General features: G+C 36.6%; 1 protein-coding gene across 4 annotated transcripts in view; it reads right to left on the bottom strand.

Annotated features, from left to right (window-relative positions):
• Nucleotides 1-2,583: 2,583 nt before the first annotated feature.
• Nucleotides 2,584-19,242, bottom strand: part of LOC124146183 (nipped-B-like protein) — a 63,834-nt gene continuing 47,175 nt past the window's right edge. For all 4 annotated transcript variants that reach the window (XM_046516343.2, XM_046516344.2, XM_046516345.2 and 1 more), the window contains 23 exons: nucleotides 18,838-18,936; nucleotides 15,070-15,216; nucleotides 14,650-14,784; nucleotides 14,243-14,347; nucleotides 13,777-13,830; nucleotides 13,355-13,466; nucleotides 13,047-13,183; nucleotides 11,546-11,686; nucleotides 10,644-10,737; nucleotides 10,288-10,439; nucleotides 9,971-10,061; nucleotides 9,719-9,825; nucleotides 9,110-9,176; nucleotides 8,942-8,996; nucleotides 8,311-8,446; nucleotides 7,188-7,295; nucleotides 6,697-6,903; nucleotides 5,740-5,886; nucleotides 5,448-5,562; nucleotides 5,170-5,284; nucleotides 4,832-5,015; nucleotides 3,455-3,646; nucleotides 2,584-3,291 (listed from right to left, as the gene is read on the bottom strand). In XM_046516343.2, the coding sequence (XP_046372299.1) occupies nucleotides 3,076-3,291; nucleotides 3,455-3,646; nucleotides 4,832-5,015; nucleotides 5,170-5,284; nucleotides 5,448-5,562; nucleotides 5,740-5,886; nucleotides 6,697-6,903; nucleotides 7,188-7,295; nucleotides 8,311-8,446; nucleotides 8,942-8,996; nucleotides 9,110-9,176; nucleotides 9,719-9,825; nucleotides 9,971-10,061; nucleotides 10,288-10,439; nucleotides 10,644-10,737; nucleotides 11,546-11,686; nucleotides 13,047-13,183; nucleotides 13,355-13,466; nucleotides 13,777-13,830; nucleotides 14,243-14,347; nucleotides 14,650-14,784; nucleotides 15,070-15,216; nucleotides 18,838-18,936 (2,916 nt within the window). In that variant the 3' untranslated portion in view covers nucleotides 2,584-3,075. The remainder of the gene's footprint in view (nucleotides 3,292-3,454; nucleotides 3,647-4,831; nucleotides 5,016-5,169; nucleotides 5,285-5,447; nucleotides 5,563-5,739; nucleotides 5,887-6,696; nucleotides 6,904-7,187; nucleotides 7,296-8,310; nucleotides 8,447-8,941; nucleotides 8,997-9,109; nucleotides 9,177-9,718; nucleotides 9,826-9,970; nucleotides 10,062-10,287; nucleotides 10,440-10,643; nucleotides 10,738-11,545; nucleotides 11,687-13,046; nucleotides 13,184-13,354; nucleotides 13,467-13,776; nucleotides 13,831-14,242; nucleotides 14,348-14,649; nucleotides 14,785-15,069; nucleotides 15,217-18,837; nucleotides 18,937-19,242) is intronic.

The raw sequence follows: 19,242 nt of genomic DNA, 5'->3' as shown, positions 1-19,242 counted from the left end.
GCTGGAATCGATTTCGTAGGTATGTTGTTCGAATCCAGTTGTCTTGTCCATTATTGGTTACGTGTGGCCTGCCACTCCGAGGATGGTCTCTGACTGCATTCGTCTGTTGACATAAACACCAAATGGTGTTTCTGTGGACGTCAAATTGTCTTGCAACATCATGTTGACTGGATCCTGCTCATTTTCTGACAGGCATGGCATTTCGTAATGTTGAATAATTGCGTAATTGTGTTGTTTTTCTGAGTGGTTGTGGAATCCCATTATCGCACGTTTTTATACCCAATCTTGGGTGGTGAATTGCATTGGGCTTGCATAAAAGTCAACTTTTGCACGGAATGCATGCTTTTCTGTAGCAGTTGCGTTTTTGTGACTTGATTCCATACATACTTTTGTTTGAAAAATACACTAAAATATTGGTGTCACAGGTACTTTTGTTGTTGAGTATATATATAAATAAAATAGTCAAGATCATCAGTCAGCTTACACAGCACCTTCACAGGATACAGATCAGATATAGGTCATATCCACATAAAGAGACAATAAGGATCAGCAGCTCACAATAGTTAATGTTCAGGGGGATGCAGGTAGCCAGCAATGTCCAAAACATGCATAAGAGTCTTTTGTTGCTGCTGTTTCCTTCTCACAGTAGACTCTCTTCCTCACTTGGGTTGCAGGACCAAAGTCTGGCTAATATATATCGACTGCTTCTGATTTTTGTATGTTTTTTTAAAATTATATCCACAAATCTGAAGATGTTTGGATGATGATAAGGAAGAATCCTGTTCAGTGGTGAAATTCCTCCATGTCGTTGTTGATGCTTTATCCGATGTCGCATTGATGGTTCCACATAGGAATAGTGAATCTGGCATCAACATCTACCCATGCTGTAGTAATGTAGTCGTTGAATGTCTGGGCGTTGCCAACTTCTGGGGTACATGCCTGGCTTCGACCCAGGCATCTTAGACATCTGCTACAGCAAGGAGAACCAGGGCTTAAACTTTCCTGACTGATCTCAGGGTCTTCTTTGTACTTGACAGTCAGTCCTGGTCCTACACTTTCCTCCACACAGCTTGAGTGAAATGAAAATAACACACTCTGACAGCAGGAAACTCCACCTGCATGGCTCTGACTGCAGCTTGTTCAAAGTCAATCTGAAGCGCTGTGGGAGAAAGGTTCCTGTTCAGTTTTTGTTACACTTCTGCGATCAATCCGTTAAAAGTCTACAGTACAGTTTGGCAGACGATCAGTAAGAAGAGAAAACAAAGGGACAAGTCTTCGAATCTTTTCGAGTGGATGATGTTGAGCTGATTCCACAGGGTTAGACATGCAGACTGCAGAACAAGCTCCAAATAAGAGAACACTTGCATCTCATCACATTTACTTCACCACCTGCAAACAACAGGAATGGTTCACTGTCAATGGTCTCAGCCCATATTCCCTCTACCTCTACATCAGCTCTGGTTGTTGTGGTATGGTGTGTCTTCGGTGGATGTTAAGGGCACTACTGACACTGGAATTTGGAGTAAGGTAGCACTAGCAGGAGTGGTACTCGGTCACGATTCCGTCTGGCAACTTCTTTGATAGTCAGCATTTGCATAGTGCCTTATCAGGCTCTCTTCCTTATGGTGCAATCAAATCCTATCATATCAGGTTTCTATGCACCATGATTATGAGGGGTGGTGTTCCTCACATAAATACTGACTGTGGTAAGTCTGCCTCTGCTTGGTCTAACAACACACTTATAATGGATGTAATGTTTCTTTGTGGAATTCTCATTGTAGAGATGTCCTTCAAATAGCACCTGTCACGTACTGGATTGAAAAAACACACAACCCTACATGTTCCCACAACCCTACCATGTTCAAGTGAGAGATGTCAAGGAGACCACACCAATGTCCTTATATACAATAATTCCATTACTTTGTAATTATTCCTACCTAAATAAGTCAACACAATATAATTTGTGTCAACTCCTAGTCTTTACTCAGATTAGTAATTGCCATACTATAAACTCCACAAAGGTATTAAGGGATCGACAATTTCATATTCTGGGGGAAGAGGACTTTGTATCGAGATTAGATATCTTTTCAGCTTTAGATATATTATTATTTAAAACTATGAGCCTGAATATTTATAAAGAAAAACACTGTGCAACAACAATGTCATTTTTGGGGCAGGCATTTTTTTTTTTTTTTTCCCCCTCAAAGGTCTGAAGCATAATAATTTATTTGGATTAAGTGGGCCTTACCTGTCTTTCAAAATCAGTGGACTAATCTCCAATTTGCTCATTCCTGAGTCAAGGGCGTTAGATGACAATAAAAGTCCAGTTTCCAACCTTGCCGAACTAGGCTGGTAGGTCTGGTCAAGATTTTCAACATTTCATTCACTCTATCGTACTACATATCTTCCACATGCACAATCAGCATCAGGGCTCTTCCATTTGTTTCAACATTGACTCTTTTGGTCAAATAGTCAGCATTCCACGTTATTCTTCTGATCTAAGAAGCGACAGGACGATCATGTTGTAATCTCATGTCATTGAACAAATTTGTGCCTTACGAATAAATAACAAGATATCATGGATCTTATTTAAATAACATTCATCTTTATTCATGGCAGACTTCTCTATAAGTGTTAATCCATTTTGTTGTCATGTGGGGATATGAAGTTTAGGATGAATATCTGACAGGATTAAAACAGCATGGACAATGCACTCAAACATGAATTCTTTGAAATATAAAACCTTATCAATAAATATACATGAAAAACCTGAATATACACTAAAAAGGATGACCGGTGAAAAATAATGACAAGATGAGACTTATAAATGATGCGGGCAATTTACATGCTAATGCTTCATAAAATGTCATCCTTTCTTAAAAACACTCCAATCCATCCTTTCAAAAGGTGAGCTTGAAGATAATGTTTTAAATACATCTCATGTAGTAACAGGTATAGCAGCAGCTGAACAGATGAATAACATTATTTTCTACCAAAGTATTTACAATGTAAAACAGTAAAACACGCAATGATAGATAACTAAAACCCTCTACTGGTTGGTGTCAGAAACGATATTTACAACACAAAATCAGGATCGTCATCACTTTCATCATCTTCATCATCACTGATACGCCTACGACGTTTCTTTTTCTTCTTTTCTTTCTTCACTGTAGGAGTTTTTGGTGTGCGTGGTGCCCTTGGTGTATGTGAACGCTTTTTCTTCTCTGGTGGGAGCTTGCTGGGTCGTTGGATGTAGGCATATGAATATGCAGACGAAGGAACTGCTCCCTCCTGTAATGAAACAATTATGTTAGTTTCATATGAAGTGATGTGCATTTGAAAAGAGAAGATTTCTTGCTCTTGCTGCCTTCATAGAGTACAATTTTCTCAACAGGATGCTGAACATTAATGTTTTAAATGCAAGGTGATATAGGTGTTACACCAGTATACTCACATTGCTTCCTGATGGTGTAGTTGCCCCATCACCACCGGGACCAAGGGGTACCCCACCCTCCCCTTCCATAGGAACCACATCTGACCCGTCTCCCTGGCGACCACCTGGTACTGGAGTGCCACGCCCAGAGCTCTTCTCATCACCACTGTCATCATCGTCCATTGGATCAATACTCATCATCAAGTCACGGAACTAGGAGAAATTAAATATTGATTAGGATTGAGGTGAAAAAGAAATTACTCCAAATTGTTTGCTTAGGCTTAAAATAATAAAAGAATTGGTTCTCAAACAATGACTTTTGAAAATATAGTGTATTTGACTTAAGTTGGCCTGCCAGTGTGTGCATAATACATGCATACAATGAGCTTTGATTTTATTTCACAATGTGAAAACGTTACCATGAGCACACAACAAATCCATACTGAAGAACCCAAGTTAGTCCTGTTATTACACTATCTGGCTATACAAGATAGCTACGCGATAAATTGCAAAGAATAATGAGGCGTGGTTTGGAATCCATTATATTACTTTTCTCCATAGAAATTGTGTATGATCTGATCGGCAAATCACATAAACTCACCAAGAACTCGACTTGATATGAACATTAGTCGTTAGAGATACAAAGTTTTCCTATCAATTCCTATGGAATTTCTTTTCAGTTATGATATTGGCCATGACATTCAAGTATTTTTGGGGGAAACAATTACCCCTAGATCGGGAAGAAAATGTGTAAACAGCAGATTTCTATTTCCAGCTTAATTTCCTGAGACAAATGCACATGTAATCTTAATATCTGCATATGAAACATTGCGTCGGCATACAGTACACAAACAACATTGAATTTGTAAATCATCATGTCTTATTGTAAGTTTCATGTTTTCATTGATCAAATTTGCAAAGTGCAAAACAAGAACACTAAGTCCTATTGCCATTATGACCATATCACATGACACAAGATGCGCAGTAAAGCAGTGTGCAAGTAAAGGGAAGTTACTGCACTCTATATTAGATGGCAATGTTTTTAAGTGATGCAGAACATTTAAGAATTGTTTTGGTTGTTTTGAAAATTATATAAAAAACGAAACATGCGGTGGACTTTGTGATGATGCGGCTGTGCCTGAGAACCAAGACTATTTTAATTAAAAAATTTTAGCCTTATGTTAACCATACATCAGAAGAGAAAACAAGAAATATGAATACTTAAACCAATAGGTATTTTGCTTGGGACTATAGGATGAGTACTAGTCTCTACAGTAATGACTTTAGTCAGCTTTGAAAAGTTTCTTATTTTAGTTTTTGCAAAACAGATGTTGTACTCACTGCTTAAGAACTTTTTACATCTTAAAACTTAGCACCCTCAAAAGTTGTAATATATACCTCAAGATAATCATCAACAAGTTTCTGCTTCTTTGCCTCTTCATCCACCTCATCATCCTTCTCTTTCTCCCTGCTTACCAACACCTCCAGGGTGTGGGTTGGGTTGAACTTAACAACCTGCTTGCGGTTCAGTGGCTTGTCATAGGTCTTTGCAGATTCTGTTGGTGAATACTTGTAGATTTTGCTGAGAAGATAGAAAATGTAAAATTAATAAAGCATCTCTTGTGACTCCAGTAGAGCATTATTGGTTACAAAAGAATTCAAACATTTTGAACATGCACTAACTACTAACTTTCAATATCAACGTACACCACAAAGGAAAATGAAACAAATGTTACCTGTCTGTGAAGCCAAACATGTCCTTGAGATGCTGCTTCATGACTAGCAATAATACACAGCCTTGAGACAGATTGATGATATCTTGCAAGGGCTTGATCTCAGGTGGTAATTTCTCTGTAAACACAAATCATAGATGTGTCATAAAAAGTACAAAGACTATCAACACCATCAACTTATCACTTCCCAGATCAATAAGGGTAGATGATCATAACAAAAGGTGCAAATGCTCCTCCTGACATCATTGCCAAAGTTTACATAATGAGCCAAGCATCCTTACTGAGTAACGACTCTGGATCATCATCATCGTCATCTTCTATATGAGGCTTTACTGTTTCTATCTCTTTTTCTGCAGTCTCTTCTCCTTCTGTGGGGGTTTTCTTGGGATTCAATGCCTGCACACATAAAAGAATATACACCAGTCACAGAGAACACAGTTTTAGAACCTCATGTTAAGTTTACAAAACTGAAAAAGAAACTCAAATGTATGATGTGTTAATTGTGTGAGTTATATATTTTTCATAAAGAGTTTGTTTATTCAGCAAATGTATAAATGAATTCAAAATGATTACCTCTCTGAATGACTGCAAGAGATTGGATCCTGTGACTGATACAATGACATCTATGTGGTGAATGATGAAAAGAGGTTCGTCTTGTGTCTGGTAGTTGAAGAATGCCAGGTTGTCTGCTATGTACACTTGCTCCTTCAAACTCACACGCTGCAGACAAACATCAGTCAATCAGAAAACCATGGCACTAAAGGTGTAAAATTGTATCAAACAGACGGTGCACTGCAACTTTTCATGTCCTGATGGCATAATGTGGATGACAAGTAAAAACATCAACAGCTCGCAAACTACTGAATCTAGGAACGATGGGCTTGTTTGGCTATTACACAATGTCAAATAAAGCCATTAAACTACATTTTGAGAAGGTACAGGTACTCCTTATGCTATCCTAATACTATTGCAATAGGGTTTTAATGCCACCCCTAGTCATTTTCAGACTGATAATACACATTCGTAACTAATTGTTTACCGACTTGATTGTACCTGAAGGAAAAATCTTGGTACACCTTCAGAATACCAGATCTATCCGCAATGTTTGTTTGATGCTACAAACATAGCAGCATGCGAAAAAATTGCTCTGCTTGCATTTGTATGGTTTAATATAAGCCGCAAAATTAAATATAAAAAAGCAAATCATGAACATAAAAAATTGGACATCAACAAAGAAATATTACACGAAAACAGAAGTGCCATAGTTAGGTGTAGCTACCTCACAAGTGACATCCATCAGAGACACATTTCAATCAACACAACACACAGTATTTTTGCTAAAAATGACATTAACTTATGACAGCATTTTTTTCAAATCATTGTGTGGGGGTTAAGGCAAGGCAGCTAAAAAACAGAAATTGCTGCTGAAAGAACTTAGAATCACGTGCACATTCCTGAACAATATGGCGGAAGGTATCTGGTATTCTGGATTGTAGCCATAATCTTAAATATGCATATGAAATAACTTACTGCAGAATCATCAAAGAGGTTGAGAAGTGATGTAAGAAGACCACGCCGATATTGTCTGTTGGTGCGGAGAACAGTATAGAGGAATGCATTAAGGCTCTGGGGGTTGTTGTCATCATGGTTTCGGATTCCACGGATTGGACCTTCAGCGTTTTTATTTAGCACCTCCTGCAGCCTGAAGGAAGCCTTCAGTCCCTGAAGAGCTTTCATCTGAAAATTATTGCTGTTGTACAGGATGGGTATACATAAAGATGTACTGTCATTATCATATTACAGACCTTAGACAAATGCTGTTGACACTAAATTGGAGAAAAGTAAGGGGGAGAAATATCCTTTATTGTTACTCAATAGAACACGCATATATTTGTAAAGTCTGTGACATTTATCAAGAAGTGTTACTCTGGGCTTTGATGAAAAGTGGACTGTCTTATCTACTTTACTATGAGACTCTGATATTTATGCAAAGTACATAAAGACCGAAATATGAAACATACATGGGTGAAACCAGGGTACTTCTTCTCAATCTCTTCCAGTTGCTGATCTGCTTTTATTCTTATTGCTGCCTCAGGATCAGAACTCATGCTTATGAGATATGGCACACACTGTAACAAAACAGGTTTAGGTTCATGCCAAAAGAGAGGAACAACCTAACTTACAATGAGCGATTGAAGATTTATAGTCACATCAGCAATATTTCAGCCATATCTTGACTAAATCAAGTTGTACAGTAATAATACATACATATAGACTATACAATCTGTTGACAAAGGACATTAAAAGCACTAGATTTCACAGGTAAAGATTAACAAGAGATTGCCACTAACATGGCTATATCCCCTGCCCCTGTTGCAGAATTTATGACATAATTAAATGTAAACAAACCCTAACCTTTTTTAACCGAGGTGGAACTTGTCATGGAAATTGTAAAGAAAAAGAAGAGTTTGGAACTTAAGTCCATCTTGTTGCCATGGAAACGTAAAAAATAAAAATTTCTAAATTTTCTAAATAGCAAAAGGCATCAGTTCAGCATGTACTTGACAGACCTGCAAAGTTTCATGAAAAAATATTGAACGGTTTCTGAGTTATGCTCTGGAAACGAAACGTGACAGACGGACAGAGCCTGTTTCTGGATAACAACTAGTATTTTACTATAAAAGTAACGATCGTAACGATGCATCATAGAAATGTGCCATAGATCACTTGCAACCATAGTTAGGCCACTATACTAGGGACCATGGGGACTTATGGTACATCTGCTTCCTACATTGAACCCTCACTAATAACTCAGTTTAAAAGTTGGAAACAGCCAGACTAACTTCATTTTTGTTTTACTGATTTTCGCAGGCAAGAGGCCAAAATACAAGATGTCAATTCTAAATAATGACAGTAGATATTAGCCAAGCAGAAATCACTGCCAAATTAATAAAACAACAATTCAACACGTTTTTGCTCAACATGGTCCTGTTTTAATAAAAGTTTGACACAGACAACATAAAACACAAATTAGACCATTATCATCCGACTACTGACTGGGGAAAATGTACAAAGCTTATTTGATAATAGAGTTGTTTCTAATTCCATCTGAAATGTTCAAAATAGGATGAACATGTAACATACCTGAACAGGGTGCACAAGTCCCTGTTTGAGGATGAGAATTACGACACCAAGAGCTGCCAGGCGATTCTGGGCCTGTTCATGGAAGAAGGATTCAAGGACCTGCTTCAAGTACACTTGCATAATTGTACTTGCCATTCTGTAAGAAAATATAACAATGTTCACCTATTCTGAAATACTTGGAGCTCACTGACCTAAAATTTCACAAACAAGGAATCTCAATTTAGAACTTAATCCACTGCCTCTATTAACTAATTACAGTACAGTAAACTACGGTTATAACGAACACGCTTATAACGAACTGACGGATATAACGAACATTTTTTTTGGTCCCGACTTTTTGCTGTAGTTATGCTGTATATATGCTTATAACGAACTACGGTTAAAACAAACTAAAATTAGTAGTCCCTTTGAGTTTGTTATAACCGTACTTTACTGTAATTAAAAATGCATTAAAGTAGGTAAATATGGGAAGTAAAAGTACCCAATCAACAATCCTTATAACAAAACAACATAAAAACCATGTTTTTCAAATGTCATTGTAAAAACTTATTCTGACCACCAACCCGATTCCATCACTCTGAAACATGTCCCAAAATGTCCCTGATCTCAACTCCTCTAGTGGGAGACCTACCCTGACTGGACATCACCCATTTCTTTCAGATCCTCCTCTTTAGCGTGCTTCCTCCCTGGCAGAAAAAGAGAACATTAGGATTTTAATGGAGAGTACTTGGTACAATTATTATTTGAACAATAATTCATTTTATAATCTTGTGTTTCACAGGCTTATGAAGATACTTACATTCAGCATCAGCTTTCTCCATCCTAAATTCTTCCTCTATGAGATAGTTTTGTAGATTTCTTAGTACCTAGAAAAACAAGAATTCATAATACTTAGTTATGCAAAACCTTTTCTATAATCAGTGTATGTATAGGAATTTTATCCAAAAAAGTGTCAGTAAAAGTAAGGAAGATAATTTACGAATGTCAACTTCTGTATTATGAGGAACACAACGTTTCGGTGTATATAGTTACTCCTTCATCTACATTTCGGAGTATATACTTACTCCTTCATCAGGTGATGAAGGAGTAAGCATATACTCCGAAATGTTGTGTTCCTCATAATAAAGATGTTGACATCCATAAATTGTCTTCCTTATGTGTATCACTTTTAATGCAGTCTGTACTAACACTAGGTCATCCAAACCACTGGAGGTGAGGTGAGGTGAATGGTGTTTAACGTCGCGTTCACTGACTCAGAGCCGATCAATTCTTGTTTTCGCTCCTTAATACCATGCACCAGGCAGGTAACAACAAGTAACACCTTTTAAGGTCTTTTGGTATGATGCGACCAGGGATCGGGCCTCCGACCTTTCGCTCTACCAACAAGGAGACTAAAACATAGCATTACCTGACACCTCAGTTTGACAGGCTCATCTTCTCCAGTTAGGAAGCGGTAATACAGATCCCTCATGGTCTTCCCCAGCATGAACTCATAGTGCCGAGACACCATGAACCCTGCAAACAGATAGCACACATCAAACAGTAAGTCAACACAATACATGCATTTAACTACACTGTTCAGTTCAAAAGGAACAAAGCTTACAGTTATACACTCAGGTTATGCTACAGGGAAGATGCCAAAACTCAGGTTTATACTCACCTAATGCTGTGAGAGCTTTGTGAGTCACATCTTCATCCTCATGATACATGAAGTATAACAGTACATTAAACACTCGTTCTTTCACATTCACCTGTAAAGATAATAAGAATTTGTAACAATTGAGACATTGTATTAATTATGCAATAGATAGATAGATAGATAGATAGATAGATAGATAGATAGATAGATAGTATTTGACAGACATTCAAAATTTGAGATAACAGAGACTAAAAACCCACAAGTTGTCAAACATTTTCACATCTTCCAAAACACTACATTGTCCAAAACCTTTTTATAACAATCCAATAAATTTTTACCTTTGTTTCGCCCATATCTGGTGAGTCAAAGTCAAAGTGTTTACACAGCAAGCCCACAGTGTAGAGAGATCTCAGTAACGTTGGACGTCGACTCTTTAATGTGGGGTTGTGAGGATCATCCCTATGATCTGCCATGAGCTTAGTCAACACACCTGTAATGATTGAGCATAACACGATAGAGAGTAGTTCTAAAGATAACTGAAATTTCTTTTACATTGGAAACTAAAGAGGAGTATTCTCATTCTTACATTATAGGAGAAATTATGAAATGTGCCAGGCAACTGAGAATAATATTGAATGCATCTGTTGTCTGAAAAGAAAGCCAGTATAACATAAATAGCAAAAAATATCCTTACCAAAGAACTTTTGGAAACAGTCCTTGACCAGCTGATAATTGTGACTAACATTGTTAACCACTGCACCAAGACAGCTAACACAGCTTTGAAGCACCTACAAAAGAAGAATGTATATCTCCATTTCATTGTTCTACATACACACAATGCATTTTTTTTTAAACAACAAATAAATAAAAACTGCATCCAAATACATGATTTATATCAACAACTGCCAGTGATTTTGATATTTTAGCTAATGGGTCATTTGTCCTGATGAAACCTCTTTTAAGGTCAAAGTGAAAACCTAAATCATCAAATAAAATATTCACAAAATCAATGCTTTTCTTTGTTTTATTGAACCAGCATTGTTTTAGCAATTGACAGCATTGCACTGCTGTTACAGTCATACTTCACTTGAATCAGGTAAACAGGTAAACAATTACAAAATAGCACTAAGTGTATGAAAAGTTAACTTAGGAGCCTTTTTAAGCAGAATGTTGATCCAACAACATGTGAAGGGGTAATTGGCAGCTAAAAATATCCAAATGAAAACAGCATATTTTCTTGTGTATGATGTGCATTTTGCCCCAACAATACATCTGTTTAGAGGGGGTGCGTTATAAACACAACAAGTTTTGATAAATAAGAGATTACTGCTAGTATGCAACACCGAAGAAAGCATGTGTCAATTTAGTCCAGCTATTTGGCTATGAAAAGTATTTATTGCATACCTCATTCTGGCTTATGTACTTAATTGGCTTTAATCAATGTTTTTTACATCGAATAATTTCAGCAAGCATGATCAGATTACTGCTATTGACTGATATATCAGAGTATGGATACCTATATCCTAAAAAACAATACAATGTGTTGTAAAAATAAAGATATGAAAACTTGTCTTAGCCTGTAAGACCACAACATACCATCATGCCATGTTTGAGTACAAGTTTCATCATGTCCTCCTCCAGCTGAGCTAGGAAGGTTTCACTGGGATGATCCATGAGTGGCACCACCAGTTCCAGGATCCGTGCAACGTAGTGCAACACAAGATAGTCTCCCTGAGTCTGAAACACCACAAATACAAACCACTGACTCTACCGTAAGGCTTTAAACTATGCAATCAAGGGTCTAGATACACAACTCAGAAATTATTCTTGATTCACAATTCATAAGATTCTTTGGATGCCCTTAACAACTGTGTAAGATATTAATGTTTTTGGTACCAAGAATTGGGGGTGAGAAATGGGGGTCATACTATGCATGTGGTAGACTATATCACATCTTTTTTCCAGCTGTTTCAGGTTCCACTGGCAACGTCAACCAGCATTCAAAAGCAAGCCTGGCACTGATGTTCACAGTTAAACTTTGCATTTCGTCCAAAATGACTGTTACTAGAATGATTTTTTTATCTAAACACCTGAGATCCTTATTTATACTACCGGTATATATTTTCTGCAAATAAAGTTTAGATGAGCCTTGCCTCCATCTATAGAATTGCCAAACCAGTTGATATGGTGAGAAAAATCAAGCAGTATAGGGCAGCAAGTAAGAATAAGAAGATATCATCTACACATTTGGTATAACAATTGTTTTTAATATATATATCATGTAAATCATCACTGGATTTCCATTATTCCCCTATCTCATTATATGGTTGTATTGAAATAAACCTCAAAGTAGACAAAAATATACCCAATAATGAAATAACATTTTAACATGAGATGTCTGTGATCTGTGGCACACGTGCCCTAACCAGTGAAAACCAATTGCTTTTATTGTAGAAGTAGAAGCGAGTATTGTAGTAGGAGAATATTCAACATTTTGAAATAAAAATACTGGTAGTTAACAAAACAAAGCTTAGTAAATTACAATCAAGTTAATTTGTGACTTTGTTACAGCGACTGAAACCAACATATTTAGTCCATAAGCCCTTATTATAACATATAGCAAAACACTTCAAAATGGCAAGTTTCTACTAGTCCTTAAGATACCTAACTATTGGTTAGTTTGGCAAAGACAACTGGACTAGTGCAAATTTCTACTGCTGAATTGCAAGAAATAGATAGATGAGCATTGTCTCAATAAAGATCAACCCATTGCCTCTTTTTACTTTATTTTACTAGCACCAATCTAAGGATGTACCATGTCAACAAAATGGCGCCATGAGTGGGAGTTATTTAAGCATCGAAGAATAAAAAGCACAGACAAATAGTCTTAAATGTTTACAATTCTGTATGTTCAGCTGTGTGTGTGTGTGTGTGTGTGTGTGTGTGTGTGTGTGTGTGTGTGTGTGTGTGTGTGTGTGTGTGTGTGTGTGTGTGTGTGAGAGAGAGAGAGAGAGAGAGAGAGAGAATTATAGGGAGGTGTATTATAGATGGCAATATACAGTAATTATTGTGAAAACCAACATAAAACATTACTTACACTGCACTTGATATCCAGATATGGCTGCAATGTTGTCGCATGGCTGACCATCAGGTCTGGCTTGATCTTGCTGAATAAATACAATGTTGACAGGCACGCCACTAATCGACTGCTGGTGGTTCGGCCCTCAGTTAATTCTGTAATCATATTGGTTCAAAAACATTGAACTCTAAAGGAACCATTCAACAACAAAAGACAAACTTTGTCCATAGCATTTTTAGATTTCTTTTCATTGTATTGCTAAGTAGATTGATCAAATGTTAAAGCATCTCACTATCAATCAAAGCACATCTTTGCTATTAACTTACCGACACCTTTTTCTTCTATCCTCAACACATTTTCTACCAAACAGTCTACTATCTGTTTACAGGCAAGAAGAGCACTTTTGTTGATCTGACCATTCTCATCCTTCTTCAGCAACTGTGGATGGAAACAGATTTGAGTTGATAAGAATACTGAATATTCATAACCCGGCAAATGGGAGCCATTGCCATTTACTACTTGACATGCTTTGAAATTGTGAAGTGACATATGTGCTAAACATAATGACAAGTACCATATCTTCATGATCTTTGTGAGCACAGTTCGCACCTCTGCTGTACACACATCTACAAGTGATTCAGTACTCTAATGATGAGTACTTGGTACTCTCAGACAGAGTATTTTTAATGCTTAAGTTTTGATTTTGTTAATATAACTTATTACTACTGATGGTTATAAAAACACTCACATTTTCCAACATTTGCTCAAAGAAGTCATATCCTGTATCCTTACAGGCAGCAACCTAAAATAGGAGAAATTATGAATGTTTTCATTGACATATAACATGGTACAGAATTAAACAAGTGCCTAATTAGCTCTGGTAAAAGAAACATTACATTTATTTTGTCCACATTCAGACAGACTTTTTAGGCCTCTCTCTTAGGGGCCAACCACTGAACTACCTATATTTAAGGGTACATTAAACAATTAACTTTCAAACCTATTCATATTCTAGTTTATGGGATCTACATGAAAAATTGCAGCACTTGATATGTCAGATCAATTCTGGTGACCCATCCCCAAAAGTGCTCTATTGTTTTTGATTCCATGACCCAAAAGACTCAAAAGTAGACCCAGTCCAGCTAAATAGAAAGGTTAATATGGATGGATAAAGTGGATGAACAGGCTTTTTACCACTGACAGAAAGTACATACCACATCAGAAATGTTCATCACTCGCTGGACAAGCCGAGTTGGATCCTTTTCTCTTGATGGTAGAGGTGAAAACCACATGCTTTGAAAAACTTCATTGATCAGTTTCTGAAAAAAACATAACATAACACTGTATGAATACATGTATAAGAAAACAATGTCCAATATACTGGTGGTCAACATCTTGTATCGGTATCGGTACTTACAAGATGATTATGCTACAGATCCTATTGTCTAATTAAACTGCTAACTAATAAGTAAAATATTCCCCTGCAAAATGCTTCAGTCATCATGTCTAACTATAGCTATGAGTGAGTACTCAAAACCTTCACCTTGCAGCTTAGTTTGAAACAGACAGTTTATCCTTAAAAAGTTTCCCAATAATTTCTTCTGAACTGACATGTACATACTTTGATTCCTTCTTCATCATTCACCCTGCGGATCATTTTGACACACATTTCAGGTATTTTTGTGTTGTCTGGCTGCTCGATGCAGATGTCCTTGAAGATCTTGATCACTCGCTTCCGTACACTGATACCAGTGTCCTGAAACATAGAGTAGGAGTGAATAGCATGTATTGGAACTGTCTCTGCAACATTCTTTAGATAACATCAACACGGCAAAATAATAATTTATACAATACTAGGTAACTGGGCGTATCCCAAATTTTAAGCCATTTGTTAATTTACTTATTACACTTATTGCTACTTATTTTTTTTACATTTTTAGAAACTGATTTAATATTTAAAAACAGTAAAATATTAAGAATTTCAATAATGCTCCAAAATGTTAGACAATATTTGTATTCTGGCAAGAATGTCCCAACTCACCAGTATTCTTTCTGACAACATGTCATAATATTTTGGAATGAGTTCAGGACGGATAAGGATGAACTTGCCGACAAGTTCAATGGCAGCTTCTCTAACTGATGTTGACTGATCGAGAAACCGACCATGGACACCTCTTTGCATGTCTGACTGAAAACAAGATACAGATCTCTGTTTCACCTGTACAAGTATACACATAAGAAGTCAACACACCCAAAACTATGGGCGGCCATTCAGTCAAAAAATACAAAGTTGAAAAAAGGACAAAAGTGCGCCATTAAGGTCAAATATTACGAATAAAGAACTAAATGTTACTACTAAAGGTCAAAATAAAAACCAAACAGATGAGGGTTAAACATACAAAGTTGAAATAAATGTCAAAAATATGCAATATTAATAGTCAAATGTTACGAAAAGACGTCATAAGAAAAGAAAGAACAATGTGTACAAAAGAACGCCAGATGGCGCTGCAATTTTTAAAACATTCCGAGTTTAACCGGCTTGTTCCGCCGTGTATATGATAACTACATGCCGAGGTGCACAATGTATTACGTCATTCCTCGTGCACTCACCGTCTGACGTCACACATATATTCGTGTATATATAATGTATAATGAACACATTGTGTATAAACATGTTGTGTTTAAGTTTTGTCACCGCTAAAGGGCCTTTTCATAAATACAGTATACTGTGTAATCCAACATCTGCCTAACATTAGTACATGTATTTTGTACACAACCTTAACTCTTTCAACACCAGTCAACCAGAAGTGTTTACTGCTGGGACACCGAGTTCCCAGAGACTCTTGTGTGATAGATGAAGCCAATATTTATCAAAGAAAATACCTGCTTCTAAAATATATTTGCTACTACATGTTATACACCATTTGAAAGGTCTCATCCTATGGTTTATAAATATGAAAGTTATGTTTTTCACATTATTTAAAATAATGCATTTACAACTTAATTAAATTCGTTGTAAATAAAAAATGTACGCTCACACGTTGTTAACATCCAGATTAAGGACCAAGGAAGTGAAAACTTGACGATTTTCGGCAGATATATGATTTCATAATATCCACGTACCTATTTCTGTTTTATTTTCATTGTTTACGTAATTGGAAAATCATTTTAAAAAGAATTATAAATAGTTTCTGTCATCACCCATTTCCCGATAACAGCGACTGTCCGCTCAGTAAAATGAAGAAATACCCCCGTTTTCGAGGTTTCGTATGAATAACACGTTCGTCGAAGAATGGCATATGACACATCGCTGGAAAGCTTATTCCTTCATCTACACGCTCGTAACATCGACTGGTGTTTTTTCGTTGTTATAACAAGCGATTTCATTGGATCAAAATTGGTTTCTAATGACGCTTTCTTGCTGAAATCTGCTACAAGTTTCGTGATTGGTCAATTTTGAGCACGTGACCTCAGGCAGCCAATCAAATTACAGCTGTGATACCAAGCTCGTGTTCGATAAATTACAGAAGTTTGCGAAAGAAATTTGTTAAATCGTGTTATTCTGAACGTTTTGAGCAGGAAACCACGATATATATTAAAAATATGGAACTTCGTGAATGTATCGTGCTAGGTTACGAGCTGTGACAAAGAATTTTCATGCATATATTTTTGCATTAAACATCGTGTCCGAGCCGAGAATTCAAGGCGGCGAAAGCCGAGATGTCATTTGACTTACATTACACGCGATCGCACGAAAAGATGGAAATAATAACTTAGATGTAAGTTTGATTACTTTTAGATATATTTTTGTTGATTTTATTTATTACTTTGTATAATATATTTAAAGATTTGTTTAAAACTTCTTTATTTTCCTCTTTGACGTGTTCGATGTGGACCCGTAGGCGAAATGTGTGTCCGAGAATTTTATTTTCAATAACATCGCGGGAAATAGTGAATAATTTTTTAATTTAAAGATAAAAAATGTTAAATTGAAATTGAATATGTATTTCAGACATTGTGAAATGTGATAGATTTAATAAATGAATGATATTACAGGTAGGTCCATAAAAATATATACTATTTTGACGTGACTACTGGCTTGGCCGGATAACCGGCCTGCGGTGTCTGGGGACTCGATGCTTCTTGGCCGGATAACCGGCCTACGGTGTTGAAAGAGTTAAAAAAACACTCACTTAACGCTAATCTAGGATTCATCTACAATGATCCAATGACACACATTTTCATCTGAAAGATCATATACACGGCGGAACAAGCCGATTAAACTCAGAATGTTTTACAAATTGCAGCGCCATCTGGCGTTCTTTATTGTCAACGCCCTTTCGTGCTCACTGACGTTCTTTATTGAAAACGTCCTTTTGTGCTCACTGACGTTCTTTCGTACACATTGTTCTTTCTTTTTTCTTATGACGTCTTTTCGTAACATTTGACTATTAATATTGCATACTTTTGACATTTATTTCAGCTTTGTATGTTTAACCCTTGTCTGTTTGTTTGTATTTTGACCTTAAGTAGTAACATTTAGTTCTTTATTCGTAATATTTGACCTTAATTGTGTACTTTTGTCCTTTTTTTCAACTTTGTATTTTTTGACCAAATGGCCGCCCATACAAAACAGCATTTCACACCATAACCCTCAGGTGTAAGCACCAGAGATGAGTGAACAAGACTGTAAATTGTTTCTTTCAAAGATTTAGAAGACAGGCTTGAGGTCCTTCTGAGAAGAAAGAAAAAAGAAGTGAGCAAAGCTCACATACCCCCATTATCCCCACTGGTCAACAACAAATAGTAAATAGTTTGTTAAATAATGAAATATTACATATTTCTAACTGATTTTAACTTCAATGTTTTAAAAACTAAGATTGAGTTCAAGTGACAATTGAACACCCCCCCCCCCCAATCTTCCATGTTACCAGTGTTCACTGTACGAGGAAGTAGATCACCATGAACACCTTTGAATAAAAATTTGATTGAGGAGTTACATAAGAAGAATTATCAAAAGGACCAAAAATTGTTGATATAAAACCACATAAAAAATGGAACAATATCATATAAGAAAATCAATAAATTAATAATTTCCATCTAGCCTTAACAGATATGGTAAAGAATTCATAAATTCAAACTAACACAAAGCACAGATACTGATGATGATCTACATGTGTGGAAACAATTTTGGAAAATATATCAGCTATACAAAACCAGTGTTCAAAATTTCTAAATTCCATCATGTTTCCATGAAAACAGCAAAAGAGAAAACTTTCAGAATCTTATAAAAGATAAAAAAAACAATCATAGTGGTTAATGTAGCAAGTTCGCTGAAGCTAGGATACATAATATTGTAAACATGGATCGTACAAAAACTCTACCCAAAATTTATGTTTCACCATGATTCCATGGAAACGGCAAAAATAAAAAAATTCAGAATCTTCAAACTAGCAAAAGGCACAAGTACTCATTGTGGTTAATGTGTGTAGAGAGTTTGGTGAAGCTAGGGTTCATAGTTAAAAAGATATAGGCCGTACAAAACACCCACCCTAAAAGTTTAAGTTTCTTAATGTTTCCATGGAAACGGCAAAAATTAAAAAATTCAGAATCTTCAAACTAGCAAAAGGCACAAGTACTCATTGTGGTTAATGTGTGTAGAAAGTTTGGTGAAGCTAGGGGGCATGATGAAAAATGTTATGGGCCGTACCAAAGCTTGAACAGAAGGACGGACGAACGTAACGCTATATACCCCCGATTTACTTTGTAAAGGGGGGTGTAAAAAGAAACCAGTGGAAAGGTAACTTACTCTAGCTAGGATCCCTGGATCAGCTTCTACTACTGCTGACAAACACTTCATTGCCTTGGTTCTCACAGCCACTGCAGTCTCACTTAACACCTTCAGAATCTGAAACATTTAGCCTTTCTTGTAAAATCCTATGAGTAGGAGATTTCATGTCACTGTCATTAACTTGTTTGTTTTGTTTGTTTGTTTGTGGTTTAACGCCGCACTCAGCAATATTCCAGCTATATGACGGCGGTCTGTAAAATAATCGAGTCTGGACCAGACAATCCAGTGATTGACATCATGAGCATTGATCCAAGCAATTGGGATCGATGACATGTATCAACTAAGTCAGCGAGCCTGACCACCCGATCCCGTTAGTCGCCTTTTACGACAAGCATGGTCGCCTTTTACAGCAAGTATGGGTTG

Source organism: Haliotis rufescens, unplaced genomic scaffold (assembly GCF_023055435.1).
Source record: "Haliotis rufescens isolate VD_foot unplaced genomic scaffold, xgHalRufe1.0.p SCAF_2, whole genome shotgun sequence".
Classification (NCBI taxonomy): Eukaryota; Metazoa; Mollusca; class Gastropoda; order Lepetellida; family Haliotidae; genus Haliotis; species Haliotis rufescens.
Note: the sequence above shows the minus strand (reverse complement) of the source record. Positions and strands in the feature narration are given on the sequence as shown.